Source organism: Oncorhynchus mykiss, chromosome 13 (assembly GCF_013265735.2).
Source record: "Oncorhynchus mykiss isolate Arlee chromosome 13, USDA_OmykA_1.1, whole genome shotgun sequence".
NCBI classification, from domain to species: domain Eukaryota; kingdom Metazoa; phylum Chordata; class Actinopteri; order Salmoniformes; family Salmonidae; genus Oncorhynchus; species Oncorhynchus mykiss.
Genome location: NC_048577.1, coordinates 2,816,396 through 2,838,461, shown reverse-complemented (window position 1 = coordinate 2,838,461; position 22,066 = coordinate 2,816,396). Strand labels below are relative to the sequence as shown.

General features: G+C 43.2%; 2 protein-coding genes across 2 annotated transcripts in view; both read right to left on the bottom strand.

Moving 5' to 3' along the window:
* Positions 1-638: 638 nt before the first annotated feature.
* Positions 639-21,931, bottom strand: LOC118938511 (gastrula zinc finger protein XlCGF17.1-like). Its single transcript, XM_036942551.1, has 4 exons — positions 21,804-21,931; positions 9,004-9,220; positions 6,263-6,987; positions 639-665 (listed from the first exon to the last, which is right to left on the bottom strand). Exons 2-4 carry the CDS (start codon positions 9,200-9,202, stop codon positions 639-641), a joined length of 951 nt encoding a protein of 316 aa, XP_036798446.1. The 5' UTR covers positions 9,203-9,220; positions 21,804-21,931.
* LOC118938510 (zinc finger protein 2 homolog) overlaps positions 9,209-22,066 on the bottom strand; it is a 32,950-nt gene continuing 20,092 nt past the window's right edge. Inside the window, exons 4-5 of the mRNA XM_036942550.1 lie at positions 16,357-17,024; positions 9,209-9,220 (exon numbers count right to left, since the gene is read on the bottom strand). Of these exons, the coding sequence (XP_036798445.1) occupies positions 9,209-9,220; positions 16,357-17,024 (680 nt within the window). The remainder of the gene's footprint in view (positions 9,221-16,356; positions 17,025-22,066) is intronic.

Genomic DNA, 22,066 nt, shown 5'->3' with positions numbered 1-22,066 from the left:
GCAAGGATATACATATTCTTGATACCATTTGAAAGGAAACACTTTGAAGTTTGTGGAAATGTGAAATGAATGTAGGAGAATATAACACATTAGATCTGGTAAAAGATAATACACAGAAAAAAACATGCATTTTTTGTACCATCATTTTTGAAATGCAAGAGAAAGACCATAATGTATTATTCCAGCCCAGGCACAATTTAGCTTTTGGACACTAGATAGCAGCATTGTAGGTGCAACGTTTTAGACTGATCCAATGAACCATTGCATTAATGTTCAAAATGTATCAAGACTGCCCAAATGTGCCTAATTGGTTTATTAATTACTTTTCAAGTTCATAACTGTGCACTCTCCTCAAACAATAGCATGGTATTATTTCACTGTAATAGCTACTGTAAATTGGACAGTGCAGTTAGATTAGCAAGAATTTCAGCTTTCTGCCAATATCAGATGTCTATGTCCTGGCAAATGGCCTTGTTACTTAAAACCTCATGCTAATCGCATTAGCCTACGTTAGCTCAACCGTCCCGAGGGAGGACCCACCAATCCTGTAGAGGTTGATATTAAAATCTTCTATTTTTATGTCATGAAATGTATTTTATTTCATCTGGGTGCTTACGTCACTTACTAACACCCTGGCACTACCCGTAGTTCCCGTTCTCCTCAGTCTGAGAAAACACTGAGAAAGGTATGTGTCGCAGATTACTCCTTGTGTAGAAGTCCATAAATGTAAATAAATTAAGCATCCCAATGTTAATGCTATGGGTATTGTTATATGGGAGTGTGAGACTATTGAAACTATGGAACTTTCAGAAATGTATCGTTATTGATATAGTTTTACAGAGTGCTGAAAAGTATTGCAGTTGCTAGCTAGCATGTCTTTCTGTGATGCAGATGGCTTGCTGAGCTGCCAACGTATGTTAGCATTGCATGATGGGAGATGTAGAGAAAGAACAACTCGTCAGATGGTGCCTTGGAGACTGATGTATTCCTGTCTTGTCTTTTCATAATACCATTGCAGATCTATGTAAAATACCAAAATAGACAGCTCTGGTGTCGCTCTTTATTTCTTGTTTTTTCTTCTGTGGTACATATAAAGACCGCTACATGTACACAATTCCTGGAAACTGAAAATGTCTGTTTTCCATGGCCTGCAATTCTCACCAGACATGTCACCCATTGAGCATGTTTGGGATGTTCAACTTATATGACAGCATCTTCCAGTTCCCAGTCATGTGAAATCCATAGATTTAGGGCCAAAGGAATTTATTTCAATTGACTGATTTTCCTTTAATGAACTGAAACTCAGTAAAATCTTAGAAATGGTTGCATATTGCGTTAATATTTCTCCCCCCAGTATAAATATACAATGCAAGCACAAATAAACATTCATCAGTTATAAGGTCCTCAATCAGCTTTCTGAATGACCCCTTAGCAGCATCAAAACATCACATTTAACAACATTTTGAAGACTGTTCCACAAATAAGGTGCAAGAAGACTTAAAGCTGATGTACCGAACTCAGTAGAGACCAAAGGAGTTTCCAGAGTTAACCATCCCTGAGACCGGATGTGGTAAACAGGTTAGCTACGGTGAGACTTTTTGTAAAAGTGCTTTATAAATGAAAACATAGCAATTTATTTACCTGTGTGACAGAGGGCCAACCAACTTGCTGGTAGAGAATGCAGCGATGACATCACAGAGGGCCAACCAACTTGCTGGTAGAGAATGCAGCGATGACATCACAGAGGGCCAACCAACTTGCTGGTAGAGAATGCAGTGATGACATCACAGAGGGCCAACCAACTTGCTGGTAGAGAATGCAGTGATGACATCACAGAGGGCCAACCAACTTACTGGTAGAGAATGCAGTGATGACATCACAGAGGGCCAACCAACTTTCTGGTAGAGAATGCAGTGATGACATCACAGAGGGCCAACCAACTTGCTGGTAGAGAATGCAGTGATGACATCACAGAGGGCCAACCAACTTTCTGGTAGAGAATGCAGTGATGAGTACTAAAACTGTCTCCCATAATAAAGAGCAGTGCACTATGATAAACTGCATCTAACTGCATTGTTACATTACAGCCTTGTTCTAAAATGGATAAATAAAACAATTCCTAGCAATTTAGACACAATAATACACAATAATGACAAAGCGAAAACAGGTTTTATAGAAACCTTTGCAAATGGATAAAAAAAAAAAAAAATGGAAATACCTTGTTTACATAAGTATTCAGACCCTTTCCTTTGGGACTCGAAATTGAGCTCAGGTGCCTCCTGTTTCCATTGATCATCCTTGAGATGTTTCTACAACTTGATTGATTGGACATGAGTTGGAAAGGCACACACCTGTCTATATACAGCGCATTTAGAAAGTATTCAGACAACTTCTTAAACATTTTGTTACATTACAGCCTTATTCTAAAATGGATTCAATTGTCGTCCCCCCCCTCATCAATCTAAACACAATACTCTAATCCATAATGACATCACAATACCCCGTAATGACATCACAATACTCTAATCCATAATGACAAAACAAGAATAGTTGAGACATTTTTGCTAATTTATTACAAATAAAAAACAGACATATCACATATACATAAGTATTCAGACCCTTAACTCAGTACTTTGTTGAAGCCTCTTTGACAGAGATTACAGCCTCCAGTCTTCTTGGGTAGGACGCTACACGCTTGACACACCTGTATTTGCAGAGTTTCTCCCATTCTTCTCAGCAGATCCTCTCAAGCTCTGTCAGGTTGGATGGGGAGCGTCGTTGTACAGCTATTTTCAGGTCTCTCCAGAGATGTTCGATCGGGTTCATGTCCGGACTTTTGGCTGGGCCACTCAAGGACATTCAGAGACTTGTCCCGAAGCCACTCCTGCATTCTCTTGGCTGTGTGCTTGGGGTTGTTGTCTTGTTGGAAGATGAACCTTCACCCCAGTTTGAGGTCCTGAGCGCTCTGCAGCAGGTTTTCATCAAGGATCTCTCTATATGTTGCGCCATTCATCTTCCCTCGATCCTGACTAGTCTCCCAGTCCCTCCCGCTGAAAAACATATCCACATGCTTCACCATATGGATGGTATTGGCCATGTGATGAGCGGTGCCTGGTTTCCTTTCATCAGACTAGAGAATCTGGTTTCTCATGGTCTAAGAGTCCTTTAGGTGCCTTTTGGCAAACTCCAAGCGGGCTGTCATGTGCGTTTTACTGAGGAGTGGCTTCCGTCTGGCCATTCTACCATAAAAGTCCAGAATGCTGCAGAGATGCTTGTCCTTCTGGAAGGTTCTCCCATCTCCACAGAGGAACTCTGGAGCTCTGTCAGAGTGAGGGCTGTGGAGGTCATGACATTTTGTCAGCCGGTGATTGTCAAGCAAATAACTGCCGGTCAGACGGTCATTGATCGTTAATTAACAAACACATTTCGCATCTCCTGGCTTCCGCACGCAGCCTACAAGCCACTGATGTAGACCTTTGGAACATCTACATTTTAAAAAGTCGAACACATCCATTTAACGTAGTAGTCTACATCACAATAAATCCGTTATTTATTTTAGACAGGTCTAAAGAAACACGATATGAATAAAATGTAGTCAGAAGAACAGAATACCATACTCTGAGTTGTCCTTACGTTGGGTCCTGATATGGCTGTGGGCTACACTAGTTCATTTTAGCAGACAAGATTTGCTTAGAAATCCGTGGCATTATTTTTTTTTTAATTATTTTATAGTATGACGAATACAATTGAACACAGCTTAGTAAAATAGCAAGGATATTTTCTACAAACAATTTAAAAAAGGAAGTGCGCACATGCGGCTACTCTGTGTTGAGCGGTTAACACAGGATCCTGTCCTCCTAATATGCTTCATGTAGAGTTACTTATGCAAATTTAGTTGTGATACAAACGTTGGGATAAATGTTCTGATTTTTTAATACATTCTAAGCCTGCATGATGGGTCTCTAATGACGATTTGAAAAATAGTCGCAAGCTGCACACACTTCATCAGTCTCTCATTCAAAATTTTGACAAGCACTTGATAATATTCTCATCGGGCCTCGAATTTCCCGGGCGACGTCCCCCCCCCCCTTGTGTGGCCTCACGGTGCCCTTGGGCTGAATATAACAGTGATAATTCCCTTCTCCCAGCTGCCGTTCGCCGAAGCACTTCTCTCACACGGCTCTCTCAGATATCTCCATTCTTATCAGCCAACGCCCGTCATGTGATCTGGTCCTTCTCACGAGAATTCCAGCTGAGAACTAGGCTACAAGTGAAGACAGATACATCGGGGGGACGGAACTGCCCCTCTTTTTCGAATTCCGAGGCGCATATTGAAGAAGTTAGAACGGTACACATTTAGCCTACTTTACGTCAACCAACAAGATGAGTAGGCCTAACAAACAGCAAAAGCACTTGCCTATGTCAATTTACTATCCCCCATAGTACAAGGCCTGTGGGCTGGGCTTCATGAGGTGTGCGACTATGATTTTAAAAAGTCCCACAAACAAAAAGCCATTTCTGTTTCTTGCCTTGCCCAGCTCGTGCAGCATCATCCACAAGTGGAAACACATCATCCACAAGTGGAAACACATCATCCACAAGTGGAAACACATCATCCACAAGTGACAACACATCATCCACAAGTGACAACACATCATCCACAAGTGACAACACATCATCCACAAGTGACAACACATCATCCACAAGTGACAACACATCATCCACAAGCGACAACACATCATCCACAAGCTAACTTTGTCACCTATCAGACTATTCTTGATTTAAAGTTGTCTTTACATTTATAAAATAATGTGTGAAATTAGTTTAGTTTTGATTTAGAATGGACCATTATCATGAAGTGTTTGATTAGATGTTGGAGTACATTTGCATTGATCCCAGAGTGATTAGAGGGACAACAGAGTGCTGAGTACCGGGCAGTTAACCTGTTGCGACTCTACGGGCAGTATTTTCATTTTTGGGAAAAAAACGTTCCTGTTTTAAACGGGATATTTTGTCAGGGCAAGATGCTAGAATATGCATATAATTGACAGCTTTGGATAGAAAACACTCTAACGTTTCCAAAACTGTAAAGATATTGTCTGTGAGTATAACAGAACTGATGTTGCTGGCGAAAGCCTGAGAAAAATCCAATCCGGAAGTGCCCCAGGTTTTGAAAGCGCTGCGTTCCAATGAGTCCCTATTGAGCTGTGAATGCCCTATCAACCAGCTTACGCTTTCTACGTATTCCCCAAGGTGTCTACAGCATTGTGACGTAGTTTTATGCATTTATGTTGAAGAATACCCGTAGGGGGCTACATTGCACAAGTGGTCACATGATGCTCCCAGATAAAATCTTACGTAAAGTATAGAGGTAGCCATTATTCCAATCGCTTCTACTGAGAAACCAATTGTCCCGGTGGATATATTATCGAATAGATATTTGAAAAACACCTTGAGGCTTGATTCTAAACAACGTTTGCCATGTTTCTGTCGATATTATGGAGCTAATTTTGAATATTTTTCGGTGTTGTTGTGACCGCAATTTCCGGTCGATTTCTCAGCCAAACGTGAAAAACAAACGGAGCTATTTCGCCTACAAAAATAATCTTTTGGGAAAAAAATAAACTTTGGCTGTCTACCTGGGAGTCTCATGAGTGAAAACATCCGAAGTTCATCAAAGGTAAACTATTTAATTTGATTGCTTTTCTGATTTCCGTGACAAGGTTGCCTGCTGCTAGCAAGGCATAATGCTATGCTAGGCTATCGATAAACTTACACAAATGCTTGTCTAGCTTTGGCTGTAAAGCATATTGTGAAAATCTGAGACGACAGGGTGATTAACAAAAGGCTAAGCTGTGTTCAAATATATTTCACTTGTGATTTTCATGAACAGGAATATTTTCTAGGAAGATTTATGTCCGTTGCGTTATGCTAATTAGTATCAGATGATGACAACGGTCCCGTTCACGAGATGGGGTGTCACTAGAGATTTTTAAGCAAGTTTTGTAGGCTACTAATCAGAGCTGCATCAGAGCTCGGAGAAGCCTAATTACTGTGACTAAACGGTCACGTGGAATTTGACTGCCATCATCAACCCCGGTGTGGCGGTAATACGGTTACCGTAACGTTCTGGTCACCTCCCAGACCAAGGCCCTTCTCCCCGATTGCTCAGTTTTGCCGGGCGGCCAGCTCTAGGAAGAGTCTTGGTGGTTCCAAACTTCTTCCATTTAAGAATGATGGAGGCCACTGTGTTCTTGGGGACCTTCAATGCTGCAGAGATTTTTTGGTACCCTTCCCCAGATCTGTGCCTCGACACAATCCTGTCACGGAGCTCTACGGACAATTCCTTCGACCTCATGGTTTGGTTTTTGCTCTGACATGCACTGTTTACTACACCACTTTTGTCTTCCTCTCCCTCAACTTCTCTCTTTTCCTCCACATTGATGTCACTCTCACCCTCCTCCTCTTGGACAATTACATTGAAAGCACAGGCAGGCTTCCCTCCAATGGGTATTCTCTCATGATTTTTAAGATTTCTTAGCTGAGTGAATCCCTCCCCACACTGAGTGCAGTGGTAAGGCTTCTCTCCACTGTGTGATCTCTGATGATTCTTTAGGCCTCCTGCGACACGGAAATTCTTTCCACACAAAGAGCAGTGGTAAGGCTTCTCCCCTGTATGTATTCTCTCATGTTCCTTAAGGCTTCCAGAATGATTGAAGCTCTTCGCACATTGGGTGCAGTGGTAAGGCTTCTCTCCGCTATGTACTCTCTCATGTCTCTTAAGGTTTACTTTCTCACTGAAACTCTTCCCACATGCTGAGCAGTCAAAAGGTTTTTCTCCAGTGTGTACTCTTTGATGATTCTTTAGGTTAGTTGAGGAACTGAAACTCTTCTCACATTGAGGACAGGGGTAACTCCCACAACCAGGTGGTAGTACTGATTCTGTGGAACTGGGCTCGTTGACTGAGTCTGGGTTGGGGATCTCTCCTGTAAGAATATGAACAGATATAGGGTAAGAAACAGACAGAGGAACAAAGGCTTTAAGTTTAGCAATGTAGGATTCAACAGTCATTAGGAATACCAGAGTATTGAAAGAAATACTTTGCAAGGGGCTTGTTGCATTGCATCGCACATAGATCAAGCCATTGTGAAATTACAATGCATTTTTTTTATTTAACCTTTATTTAACCAGGTGGGCTAGTTGAGAACAAGTTCTCATTTACAACTGCGACCTGGCCAAGATAAAGCAAAGCAGTGCGATACAAACAGCAACACAGAGTTACACATGGGATAAACAGGTGTACAGTCAATAACACAATAGAAAAAAAAGAAAGTCTACACACAGTGTGTGCAAATGACGTGAGGAGGTAAGGCAATACATAGGCCACAGTAGCTATGTAATAACAATTTAGCAGATTAACACTGGAGTGATAGATGAGCAGATTATGATCTGCAAGTAGTGATACTGGTGTGCAAAAGAGCAGAAAAGTAAATAAAAACAATATGAGGATGAGGTAGGTAGATTGGGTGGGCTATTTACAGATGGACTATGTACAGCTGCAGCGATCGGTTAACTGCTCAGATAGCTGATGTTTAAAGTTACTGAGGGAAATGTAAGTCTCCAGCTTCAGCAATTTTTGCAATTCGTTCCAGTCACTGGCAGCAGAGAACTGGAAGGAAAGGTGGCCAAATGAGGTGTTGGCTTTAGGGATGAACAGTGAGATATACCTGCTGGAGCGTGTGCTACGGGTGGGTGTTGTTATTGTGACCAGTGAACTGAGGTAAGGTGGAGCTTTACCTAGCATAGATTTATAGATGACCTGGAGACAGTGGGTCTGGCGACGAATATGTTGCGAGGGCCAGCCGACTAGAGCATACAGGTCGCAATGGTGGGTGGTATATGGGGCTTTGGTAACAAATGGATGGCACTGTGATAGACTGCATCCAGTTTGCTGAGTAGAGTATTGGAAGCTATTTTCTAGATGACATCGCCGAAGTCGAGGATCGGTAGGATAGTCTATTTTACTAGGGTAAGTTTGGCGGCGTGAGTGAAGGAGGCTTTGTTGCGAAATAGAAAGCCAATTCTAGATTTGATTTTAGATTGGATATGTTTGATATGAGTCTGGAAGGAGAGTTTACAGTCTAGCCAGACACCTAGGTATTTGTAGTTGTCCACATATTTTAGGTCAGAACCGTCCAGAGTAGTGATGCTAGTCGGGCGGGCAGGTGCAGGCAGCGAACGGTTGAAAAGCATGTATTTGGTTTTACTAGCATTTAAGAGCAGTTGGAGGCCACGGAAGGAGTGTTAAATGGCATTGAAGCTCCTTTGGAGGTTAGTTAACAGTGTCCAAAGAAGGGCCAGAAGTATACAGAATGGTGTCCTTTCCGTAGAGGTGGATCAGGGAATCACCCGCAGCAAGAGGGACATCGTTGATATATACAGAGAAAAGAGTCGGCCAAAGAATTGAACCATGTGGTACCCCCATAGAGAGTGCCAGAGGTCCGGACAACAAGCCCTCCGATTGAACACACTGAACTCTGTCTGCGAAGCAGTTGGTGAACCAGGCGAGGCAGTCATTTGAGAAATCAAGGCTATTGAGTCTGCCGATAAGAATACGGTGATTGACAGAGTCGATGAAGATGCCGGCACAGTACTGTCTTTTATCGGTGGCGGTTATGATATCGTCTAGGACCTTGAGCGTGGCTGAGGTGCACCCATGACCAGCTCTGAAACCAATAGTCAAATTACAATGCATTGCATATTGGTCGGTAGCCATTTTTTGGGGGGCACTCGCCTCACCTCTTACACATACACAGGTCTGAGGTTTATACTCCAAAGTAGAAACAATGAGTTAGCCAGCTAACTTGCTTAAATATTCAGAATTAACATTTTATTCAACATCCAAAAAATATATGTTTACATTTCTTAATGAACCAGAAAATCAATGGTTATTTTGGGTTGTTCAACTCTCTGAACCAAAGAGGATGTTAGCCTGAATTTACCTGAGTCAACAGAGTTCCTGTCCTCCTCTCTCTCTTCCTCCTCCCCCTCATTGATTTCTCTCTCCTCCTCCTCCTCTTTGACAATCACATTGAGTTCCACTGTTTGACTGCAGTCCCCCAGCTTCACTGACAGCAACTCTGGACCCTGCTGTGAGCTTCTCTGGGCTGGAACACCACAACCAGAACCTGGTTCAGACATGGTAGGCTAGAGGTGGATCTAAAAGAAGAGAAGACCGAAAGAGTTCAGGGTGATTTTCATAAACCTAGATTGTGGTATAGCTCCAGAAAAGACAAAAATGTATCTAAGCTAGCTAACCACACATCCCGTCCAGCAGGAAAACTTTTTCCATAAAATAAATATAGGATTGACGGCAACAGCAGGTCAGATTAGGCATTAAGTGAAGAAAAACACTGGCTGTTGAGTACAAGCATATTCAGTTCAAATTCATTACTATTATCTGATACACTCAGTGATTGACATTACCACCCCATCCTCAGTAGCCGATTCAAACATCACCCTATAAGCAACACAAGCATTTTCTTACCTCAAAATCACCTGGCTATTCATGTTGAATAGATTAGGTGCAATTCCAAGGTAACAGATTGATGCTGACACAGAGTTGTCACTTTAAAAATGTATGAAAAACCAATGAATGCAAAGTTAAACAATCCATACAACTCCATGGAGCACAAGCACCATTTCCACTGAACATTCTACAACGTTAAACACAAGGCCTACTTCTAACAATTTCCACAAACGACACAAACCGTCATTCTGTTAACAAACTTTGTATCTGCATCGTTCTTCAAGTCAACGTATCATTTTCAGTCTTAATTGTTAAAAGTAGTTTAGAATCGTTTGGTTTAATTCCATTATGAAGTGTAAGAATTATAGAATGTTCATCCACTAGGAGCAGTGGTATAGTGTTGAGAGTCTTGATTGTCAACACAACAAAACAAGAGCAACAGTATGGTGTCTTTAATAGTCAATGTATACAATCACTCACCGTGATATAGCTTCACACTGGTAACACTCAACATAATAAAGAGCAGTGGACTGTTTTCTCAAACCATCAGCATTAAAAACACTCAGTAATAAAACAGTAGCTTTCCCAAAACCACATTCAAAATTCAGCAAGGTGAAACAAAGTATCTCTCACTCAGGAACCCCTCAATAACCAATAACAATACAAGTTGGTGAAATATTAAAACGGGTCATTCAACCATAACCTCGTAGATAATCAACCTTAGATTGTCAGATAAATGGGCGGCCCGTCAGGAAGTCCAGGATCCAGTTGTAGAGGGAGGTGTTCAGTCCCAGGGTCCTTAGCTAAGTGATGAGCTTGGAGGGCACTATGGTGTTGAACGCTGAGCTGTAGTCAACGAACAGCATTCTCACGTGTTCCTGTTGTCCAGGTGGGAAAGGGCAGTGTGGAGTGCAATAGCGATTGGGACATTTGTGGAACTGTTGAGGCGCTATGTGAATTGGAGTGAGACCTGGGTGTCTGAGGTGATGGTGTTGATGTTAGCCATGACCAGCCTAGAGATGTGAGTCCTACGTGGTGGCAGTCATTTAGACAGGTTACCATGGCGTTCTTGGGCACAAGGACTATGGTGGTCTGCTTGAAACATTGTAATACCTACGACTGGGTCAGGGAGAAAATGTCTTGCCAGCTGGTCAGCTCTGCGTATGCGTCCTAGTATTCCGTCTGGCCCTGCAGCCTTGTGAATGTTAACTTATTTAAAAGGTCTTACTCACATCCGCTATGGAGAGCGTGATCACGCAGTTGTCCGAAAAAGCTGATGCTTTCATGCATGGTTCAGTGTTGCTTGCCTCGAAGTGAGCATAGAAGGCATTTAGCTCTTCTGGTACGTCTGTGTCACTGGGCAGCTCATGGCTGGGTTTCGCTTTGTAATCTGTGATTAGTTTGCAAGCGCTGCCACATCCAACAAGCGACAGACGCGGTGTAGTAGGATTCAAACTTGATCCTGTATTAACGCTTTACCTGTTTTATGGTTCGTCTGAGGACATAGCGGGGTTTCTTATAAGTGTACAGATTAGTGTCCCGCTCCTTGAAAGCGGAAGCTCTAGCCTTTAGCTCAGTGCAGATGTTGCCTGTAATCCATGGCTTCTGGTTGGGATATGTACGTACAGTCACTGTGGGGACAAAATCGTTGATGCACTTATTAATGAAGCCGGTAACTGATGTGGTGTACTCCTCAATGCCATCAGATGATTCCCGGAACATATTCCAGTCTGTGCTGAAGAGAAACAGTCCATCAGATGATTCCCGGAACATGTTCCAGTCGTGTAGCTTATCATCCACTTCGTCGGACCACTTCTGTATTGAGCGAGTCACTGGTACATCCTGTTTGAGTTTTTGGAATCAGGAGGATGATTTGCCAGACGGAGAGCGAGCCAGAGCTTCGTATGTGTCTCTGTGTGTGTAGTAAAAGGCGATTTAGAGTTTTGCACAGGTGCATGCTGGTCGAAATGAGGTAAAACTGATCACCGGCCACTAGGTGCGCCGTCTCTGGATGAGCATTTTCTTGTTTGCTTATGGCCCCATACAGCTAGGTGAGTCACCATTAAGTGTTGCCGACAACACACAGCGTGGTGCCAGGACAACAACCTCTCCCTCAACAAGATAAAGGCGCAGGAAAAGGACTACAGGAAACGAAGGGCCGAGCACACCACCATTCACATTGACGGGTCTGTAGGGGAGGGGCCGAGAGCTTCAAGTTCCTCTGTGTTCACATCACTAAAGAACTATCATAGTCCAAACTAGAGGTCGACCGATTAATCGAAATGGACGATTAATTAGGGCCGATTTCAAGTTTTCATAAATCGAAATCGGTATTTTTGGGCGCCGATTTTTGTTTTTATATCTTTATTTAACTCGGCAAGTCAGTTAAGAACACATTCTTATTTTCAATAACGGCCTAGGAAAGGTGGGTTAACTGCCTCGTTCAGTGGCAGAAAGACAGATTTTCACATTGTCAGCTCGGGGGATGCAATCTTACAGTTAACTAGTCCAACGCAATAACAACCTGCCTCTCTCTCGTTGCAAGGAGACTGCCTATTACGTCAATGCAGTAAGCCAAGGTAAGTTGCTAGCTAGCATTAAACTTATGAAAAACAATCTATCATAATCACTAGTTAACTACACATGGTTGATGATATTACTAGATATTATCTAGCGTGTCCTGCGTTGCATTTAATCTGACTGAGCATACAAGTATCTAAGTATCTGACTGAGCGGTGGTAGGCAGAAGCAGGCCCGTAAACATGAATTCAAACAGCACTTTTGTGCGTTTTGCCAGCAGCGCTTCGTTGTGAGTCAAGCATTGCGCTGTTTATGACTTCAAGCCTATCAACTCCCGAGATGAGGCTGGTGTAACCGAAGTGAAATGGCTAGCTATTAATAACTACAACCTAAAAGTTCTTACCTGGGAATATTGAAGACTCATGTTAAAATGAACCACCAGGTTTCATATGTTCTCATGTTCTGATCAAGGAACTGAAACATTAGCTTTCTTACATAGCACATATTGCACTTTTACTTTCTTCTCCAACACTTTGTTTTTGCATTATTTAAACCAAATTGAACATGTTTCATTATTTGAGGCTAAATTGATTTTATTGATGTTAAATCGGTATTGGCTTTTTTGGTCCTCCAATAATCGGTATCGGCGTTGTTGAAAAATCATAATCGGTCGACCTCTAGTACAAACACACCAACACAGTGGTGACGAGGGCACGACCATGCCTCTTCCCCCTCAGGAGGCTGACAAGATTTGGCATGGGGCCCTCAGATCCTCAAAAAGTTATACAGCTGCACCACTGAGAGCATCTTGACTGGCTGCATCACCGCTTGGCATGGCAACTGCTTGGCATCCGACCGCAAGGCGCTAGAGGGTAGTGTGTACGGCCCAGTATATCACTGGGGCCAAGCTCCCTGCCTTCCAGGACCTCTATACCAGGCGGTGTCAGAGGAAGGCCCTAAAAATTGTCAAAGACTCCAGCCACCCAAGTCCTCCCTGCTAACGCACGGCCAGCGGTACCGGAATACAAAGTTTGGCACCAAAAGGCTCTGGAACAGCTTCTACCCTCAAGCCATTAGACTGCTGAACAGCTTCTACCCCCATGCCATTAGACTGCTGAACAGCTTCTACCCCCAAGCCATTAGACTGCTGAACAGCTTCTACCCCCAAGCCAGACTGCTGAACAGCTTCTACCCCCAAGCCATTAGACTGCTGAACAGCTTCTACCCCAAGCCATTAGACTGCTGAACAGCTTCTACCCCCCAAGCCATAAGACTGCTGAACAGCTTCTACCCCCAAGCCATTAGACTGCTGAACAGCTTCTACTCCCAAGCCATAAGACTGCTGAACAGCTTCTACCCCCAAGCCATTAGACTGCTGAACAGCTTCTACTCCCAAGCCATAAGACTGCTGAACAGCTTCTACCCCCAAGCCATTAGACTGCTGAACAGCTTCTACCCCCAAGCCATTAGACTGCTGAACAGCTTCTACCCCCAAGCCATTAGACTGCTGAACAGCTTCTACCCCCAAGCCATTAGACTGCTGAACAGCTTCTACCCCCAAGCCATTAGACTGCTGAACAGCTTCTACCCCCCAAGCCATAAGACTGCTGAACAGCTTCTACCCCCCAAGCCATTAGACTGCTGAACAGCTTCTACCCCCAAGCCATTAGACTGCTGAACAGCTTCTACTCCCAAGCCATTAGACTGCTGAACAGCTTCTACTCCCAAGCCATTAGACTGCTGAACAGCTTCTACTCTCAAGCCATTAGACTGCTGAACAGCTTCTACTCCCAAGCCATTAGACTGCTGAACAGCTTCTACTCCCAAGCCATTAGACTGCTGAACAGCTTCTACCCTCAAGCCATTAGACTGCTGAACAGCTTCTACCCCCAAGCCATCAGACTGCAGAACAGCTTCTACCCCCAAGCCAGACTGCTGAACAGCTTCTACCCCCAAGCCATCAGACTGCTGAACAGCTTCTACCCCCAAGCCACTAGACTGCTGAACAGCTTCTACCCCCAAGCCATAAGACTGCTGAACAGCTTCTACTCCCCCAAGCCATCAGACTGCTGAACAGCTTCTACCCCCCAAGCCATAAGACTGCTGAACAGCTTCTACCCCCAAGCCATTAGACTGCTGAACAGCTTCTACCCTCCAAGCCATTAGACTGCTGAACAGCTTCTACCCCCAAGCCATTAGACTGCTGAACAGCTTCTACCCCCAAGCCATTAGACTCCTGAACAGCTTCTACCCCCAAGCCAGACTGCTGAACAGCTTCTACCCCCAAGCCATTAGACTCCTGAACAGCTTCTACCCCCAAGCCATTAGACTCCTGAACAGCTTCTACCCCCAAGCCAGACTGCTGAACAGCTTCTACCCCCAAGCCATTAGACTGCTGAACAGCTTCTACTCCCAAGCCATTAGACTCCTGAACAGCTTCTACCCCCAAGCCATCAGACTGCTGAACAGCTTCTACCCCCAAGCCATTAGACTGCTGAACAGCTTCTACCCTCAAGCCATCAGACTGCTGAACAGCTTCTACCCCCAAGCCATTAGACTGCTGAACAGCTTCTACCCCCCAAGCCATTAGACTGCTGAACAGCTTCTACCCCCAAGCCATTAGACTGCTGAACAGCTTCTACCCTCAAGCCATTAGACTGCTGAACAGCTTCTACTCCCAAGCCATTAGACTGCTGAACAGCTTCTACTCCCAAGCCATTAGACTGCTGAACAGCTTCTACCCCCAAGCCATTAGACTGCTGAACAGCTTCTACCCCCAAGCCATTAGACTGCTGAACAGCTTCTACCCCCAAGCCATTAGACTGCTGAACAGCTTCTACCCTCAAGCCATTAGACTGCTGAACAGCTTCTACTCCCAAGCCATTAGACTGCTGAACAGCTTCTACCCCCAAGCCATTAGACTGCTGAACAGCTTCTACCCCCAAGCCATTAGACTGCTGAACAGCTTCTACCCCCAAGCCATTAGACTGCTGAACAGCTTCTACCCCCAAGCCATTAGACTGCTGAACAGCTTCTACTCCCAAGCCATTAGACTGCTGAACAGCTTCTACCCTCAAGCCATTAGACTGCTGAACAGCTTCTACCCTCAAGCCATTAGACTGCTGAACAGCTTCTACCCCCAAGCCATTAGACTGCTGAACAGCTTCTACCCCCAAGCCATTAGACTGCTGAACAGCTTCTACCCTCAAGCCATCAGACTGCTGAACAGCTTCTACCCCCAAGCCATCAGACTGCTGAACAGCTTCTACCCCCAAGCCATTAGACTGCTGAACAGCTTCTACCCTCAAGCCATTAGACTGCTGAACAGCTTCTACCCTCAAGCCATCAGACTGCTGAACAGCTTCTACCCTCAAGCCATTAGAATGCTGAACAGCTTCTACCCTCAAGCCATTAGAATGCTGAACAGCTTCTACCCTCAAGCCATTAGACTGCTGAACAGCTTCTACCCTCAAGCCATTAGAATGCTGAACAGCTTCTACCCTCAAGCCATTAGACTGCTGAACAGCTTCTACCCTCAAGCCATTAGACTGCTGAACAGCTTCTACCCTCAAGCCATTAGAATGCTGAACAGCTTCTACCCTCAAGCCATTAGACTGCTGAACAGCTTCTACCCCCAAGCCATTAGACTGCTGAACAGCTTCTACCCTCAAGCCATTAGACTGCTGAACAGCTTCTACCCCCAAGCCATTAGACTGCTGAACAGCTTCTACCCTCCAAGCCATTAGACTGCTGAACAGCTTCTACCCCCAAGCCATTAGAATGCTGAACAGCTTCTACCCCCAAGCCATTAGACTGCTGAACAGCTTCTACCCTCCAAGCCATTAGACTGCTGAACAGCTTCTACCCTCCAAGCCATTAGACTGCTGAACATTTTCTTCACCATAATTAATCTAAGGATCTTCGGCTAAAATTCGTTAATAATCTGCTTCCGTAGTCAGAACTAGCGATATATTCCAGCTCGTGAATTTCCTGAATATCTGTATTTGCATTAGCCAGGCTATCTGCTACGGTGGCTACCTCTTATCGTCACAGAGTTTACACCCAGAGGAGCGTCGCTGCTCATTTTGCATCCCTTAAAAGAGTAGCCAATCAGCCTAAATCCAAAACATTTTTTGCTATTGGACACACAAACGTTTTGTTCAGATTCATCCGTTACAACGAGAAGAGTTTTGTTCAAACTCATCTGTTTTGTATGCTGTAGACTCTAGTGAGTAAGCTGGACCCTGGTTTTATAGACACACAATCGATTATGTACGGTGCAATATTTATGTCCAATATGACAAACAAGTGGATTAAAGCTGATTGGCAACTCTTTAAAGGGCCGCAAAATGAGCAGCGACGCTCCTGTGGGTGTAAACTCAGTGGACTTGGAGACTAGAAGTGTTCCTGGGGGTGTAAACTCAGTGGACTTGGAGACTAGAAGTGTTCCTGGGGGTGTAAACTCTGTGGACTTGGAGACTAGAAGTGCTCCTGGGGGTGTAAACTCAGTGGACTTGGAGACTAGAAGTGTTCCTGGGGGTGTAAACTCAGTGGACTTGGAAACTAGAAGTGTTCCTGGGGGTGTAAACTCAGTGGACTTGGAGATTAGAAGTGTTCCTGTGGGTGTAAACTCAGTGGACTTGGAAACTAGAAGTGTTCCTGGGACTGTAAACTCAATGGACTTGGAGACTAGAAGTGTTCCTGGGGGTGTAAACTCAATGGACTTGGAGACTAGAAGTGTTCCTGGGACTGTAAACTCAATGGACTTGGAGACTAGAAGTGTTCCTGGGGGTGTAAACTCAGTGGACTTGGAGACTAGAAGTGTTCCTGGGGGTGTAAACTCAGTGGACTTGGAGACTAGAAGTGTTCCTGGGGGTGTAAACTCAGTGGACTTGGAGACTAGAAGTGTTCCTGGGGGTGTAAACTCAGTGGACTTGGAGACTAGAAGTGTTCCTGAGTAGAATGGACATTTTACTGCAGCACAACGTATAGAAGATAAGAGTACACACACAAACAACATTGTTGACCGTTTAGGATTGAAATAAACAAAACAAAAAACAAAAATCACATATGTTATATAAAATATTTAATTATTCTTTGTATGATAACAAGTATAAAATGTATCGATAATTCAGCACTAAATATTAATTTATAAAGTGTCCCCAGAGAGGAAGAGGCCCAACTCGGCTGCAAATCTGTCTCCCTCCAGCATGGGGCGTTTTCTTGTTGTTTCACCCACCAAGCAGGCAGTTTTGTATGGAGGTCAATGAGAGTGAGTCAAATTTGGTCAACAACAAAAGCAATGACTTAATTGCTACACTAGATGAATTTGATCAAATAAAAGTTTTGTAATGCTTAAGTCGTTACGACTGTACTGATATAAAACTAGGACACGTGACATTCGGGACACGCTACTTTTAGGAGAAAAAAAAAACACTATATTGGAGTTGTCTCGAGATGGCTATGCATATTCATGGCATGAGGCTAGTAGCATAGCATATCTCTCCATTGAATACAGGCAGTTGATGTCAACAACCCTCATCAAATATTCAAAAACGGATTACAATAATGAGATGTATCGACCAATGAGATGAGGCCACCAGTTCAGAGAGCAGACGCTTTGTGAACAACCACTCCCATTATTAGGGCGGAGAGACATGCATCCTCTTCAGTTTATCCATAATGTTTGGTAAACATGACGGGACTCTTATTCTGAAGGATTCCAAAAGATCCAATGACAACAACCGATCCAAGAAGCGAGTAAGACGGAAAAGGCGACTGTGCTTGAATCTGAAAGTGCTAGTGAAATCAAAGAATGGAAACAAAAACGGGCCAAAGTTGTATTAGAAGACCAGGACCGGTCCAATAACGCATTTCTTATCGGACTGAATTGTTTTGGACAAGGAGGTTAATTTGGGAAATCCATTTGTAATACCGAGGACTGTGAAGAAAGCAGTGGGAAAGGTGAACCTACGTCAGAAGTGACCTGTATTGATCTTCGGAGCCTGCAAAAGGAGGATATAGCTGACGAGTCCCAGGATTGGTCAGTGCACGTCACCTGACCCGTGAATGGAAGGAAGGGGAAAAGCCTGTGGATATTATTGTTGTTTGAGGAGACTCTACCTGAACAAGTGAAGCTTGGATGTGTGAGATATGCGGTGAGTACATTTATGTCCAAACCATTACAGTCGGGGGGAATTGTAAAGGATATGATCAAATGTTTGCAGATGGGAGAAGTATGATATTGACGAATCTGTGAATGGAAAATGTTGCAACTGTGGTGGGGTTCATACTTCCTTGAGTGCCCTGTTAGGGAGGCTGAGGTGTCAAGAAATCATGGCTGTGCAGCAGATCTCCTATGTGGAGGCAGTGAAGAGAGTCGAAGGGGGAAGAGGCAACAGTGTTGAAGATATGGCAGGGGGAGGCATTGCAACCAGTTGCTAGTGTTTTAAGTTAAATCAAGTTATCTGGATAAACTCATTGTAAAAAGAAAGTGGATTGTGTGGCATTTATAGCCACAGAGGTTAATTGTACAACACAAGTGTCTTACAAGTCCAAGAACCTGGATATCATTATATCTGCAGCAGATGCGTTTTTGGGTCTCCAAGACTTCACGACAGAAGCACTGAAAGGACTACTGTCGCTAGGAAATGTCCCGTCCTCACAGGAGCATCGTTCTTCAAGTCAATGAACCTGTTCAGAGTTTAGGGACCTTTTTTTCTTCTTTATGATCACTTTATTTGTATTTATTTTTTACAGGAAAGTAGGTTGATTTTGTTTAGCAAATTTTTTTTGTTGATAGTTTGTAAAAAAAAAATATACTAATAATATAATAATACCCGGATCCTTATTATCCACCCCACAGGTGGAGGCGGAATGCACATCCAATTGTTGAGAACGCCATTATACGATAGAAGAAGAAGAAGATCCGTGACCTGGAAATACTTAGTTACTCTTGCCTGCTTCACAGCTGTATCACGGAAAGAACAATGAGACAGATATTTCACTGGATGTATAAATATGAAGCATCTGCTTGGTGGTTCAACAGCGGAATAAGTTGTTGACTTCAGCCTTTGCAAAAGTATTTTTTTTAAATGTAGGAGTGCAAAGTTGAATTGAGTTATTGCACACGGCTCATTTCACAGAGTAGGCATTCCCTAACGGAAATATGCAGATGTATGAACGGGCCAATAGGATCTCGCTAGCTCACGCTCATTCTGCCCACTATAATCTGTTCCCATTGGAAACGACAGGCTGTGGTTTATCTTGGTTTAGTTATAAAAATCTTTGGCCTTATTATTTTTGATGGAAACCCACATTTCGATTGACATTCCTTCTTAATTTGCTTGAAAACGTTATGGGAAAATGGTTACGCCTTGACCACGCCCCCACTAGCATTGTATTGGTGCACCAAGTACATTCATTCATTCATTCAAATCAAATCTTATTGGTCACATACACATGGTTAGCAGATGTGGGCGGCAGGGTAGCCTAGTGGTTAGAGCGTTGGAGTAGTAACCGGAAGGTTGCAAGTTCAAACTCCCGAGCTGTCGTTCTGCCCCTGAACACCCACTGTTCCTAGGCCGTCATTGAAAATAAGAATTTGTTCTTAACTGACTTGCCTAGTTAAATAAAGGTAAAATAAAAATGTTAATGCGAGTGTAGCGAAATGCTTGTGCTTCTAGTTCCGACCATGCAGTAATATCCAACGATTAATCTAACCTAACAATTCCACAACTTCCAAAGTGTAAAGGAATGAATACGAATATGTACATAAACAGATGAGTGATGGCCAAAAGGCACAGGCAAGATGCAGTAGATGGTATTATTAAAGTACAGTATATACATATAGTATATACATATGAGATGAGTAATGTAGGGTACATTATATAAAGTGGCATTGTTTAAAGTGGCTAGTGATACATTTATTACATCCAATAATTTATTATTAAAGTGGCTAGAGATGTGAGTCAGTATGTTGGCAGCAGCCACTCAATGTTAGTAAGATAGAAGCTGTTTTTCAGTCTCTCGGTCCCAGCTTTGATGCACCTGTAACGTAAACCCCATTCTGTACAAATGTGCGTAACCGCGGCTACAAAGAAAACTAATGGGACTGTAGCGACTGTTGACGTCCAAATCGAGGGTGTGAACTAGGTTTCTGTTCAAGCGTTGATCGACATGGTAATGACTCTATGGTATTGGAGAAATGTTGAAAAAAAAAAAAAAAACTGACCCTCCGTTACATCTAGACGTGTCATGTCGTAACGTACAGCATAAAGCAACTATTTCTGTCTTACAATCTCTCCACCAGGTGTAGCACTTCTCTCATCGTTTAAAAACAAGAAATGGACAGTGATGGGGGTAAGGGGGTGGGATACCTAGTCATTTTTTTCATCATCATTGCATGCGATCATCATTCTCCAAGCCGCTGTTTACTTCTAAGATCACTTTAGCACCGCCCTAAAAACCTGATTCAAATTCAACACAAACCTTCAAATAGGTATGTAATGACACATTATATAAACTCTTTATAGTGTTTTATTTACATTTTAGAGGCGATAAGGTGATAAATTGGACAGATCGAATGAAAAAAGCAATTTTCCCACAAGACATCTGTCCCCACCCGCCATTTTTAAAAAGACCAGACGGGCTCATTGCCTGCTTGAATTATGCAGAAACGGGCCGTGTTAAGGTCATGTAATTGATTTTGTTGGAAAGGGGAGGAATTGTGCTTTACAATGGTATTGACATTACAGTTGATCTGGAAGCATTACGTTTTTGGGGAGCTAAAATAAGGGCAATTGTACAGACCAAGGCGATGTACGAGTTTACGTTACTGACCTCGCCTTCTTGATGATAGCGGGATGAACAGGCAGTGGAACAATGCGTTTGCGTTGCAGTGCGTTCTGTGTGGTGCATATGTTGAATTTATCTCAAGTATGCGTAAATGTATGTGTGGACGGCTTGACAGAAATTGTAGCTGAAGGTTGAATTTTTGTTGCACAAATATCCAGATGCTGCGTACCATTTTGCGCAACGACACTATAGGTTTGTTCAAGGGATTAACTGTTTGCATAATCGGGAAACCGGGAAGTTTAGCAACGGTTAGTTCATCTCATATGTATATACTGCACTCAATACCATCTACTGTATCTTGCCCATGCCGCTCTGTACCATCACTCATTCATATATCTTTATGTACATATTCTTTATCCCCTTACACTTGTGTCTGTCTATAAGGTAGTAGTTTTGGAATTGTTAGCTAGATTACTTGTTAGATATTACTGCATTGTCGGAACTAGAAGCACAAGCATTTCGCTACACTCGCATTAACATCTGCTAACCATGTGTATGTGACAAATAAAATTTGATTTGATAATATTGCGAGCTAGCTACCTAGATAGGTTAATTATACAAATATTTGGTTTGGCTATCTGTGGCTAAACAAGGAGCAACCGGTTAGCTAATTCCTCGCAACAGTCATTTTACTCACGATGAGTCGACAGCTGGCTAACTACGAAATGAAAGTCACACTTCAACCGTGAACCTGAAATAAAGTTAGCATGTTAGCTAGCTAGCTACACAAACGGGTTGGACGGGAGATGTGTTGCTAACTGGCTAACAGCTAACTAGCTGGGGGAACAACAAAACCAGGCCGCTGAAACCAGCGCGGTTTCATCCTGGAATGCGTTGGTTTACAGACCGTGTTACAAGCATCGTTAAAACAAATAATAACAATTAGCAATAGGTTACCTGGAACTGATTTCCTGTTTGGCTGAAAATAATTGGAAATGGTGAGGTCTCGTAGAGCAAGCGGGAAAAATGTATCCACTTTCCGAGTGAGTTTGGTCTAGATTATGAGATGCTGCAGGAAATGTTCGTGAGCGTCGTATCAGCGTAGTCATTGTGCATGTTTTACCGGCCTCCGACGGAAAGAAGTCAGGCAAAACAAACGAAATAGATATTTCAACCAAAACAAGACAGCTGTCATTACATTATATTTCTATCAGCAGTGT

Excerpts from the sequence above, each read along its gene's own strand:
- LOC118938511 (XM_036942551.1), bottom strand. The coding sequence starts at position 9,202 with ATGTCTGAACCAGGTTCTGGTTGTGGTGTTCCAGCCCAGAGAAGCTCA. Across the intron at positions 6,988-9,003 it reads CAGGAACTCTGTTGACTCAG|GAGAGATCCCCAACCCAGAC; the intron begins GTAAATTCAGGC and ends ATATTCTTACAG. Across the intron at positions 666-6,262 it reads AAATCTCTGCAGCATTGAAG|ACTGAGGAGAACGGGAACTA; the intron begins GTCCCCAAGAAC and ends GTGTTTTCTCAG.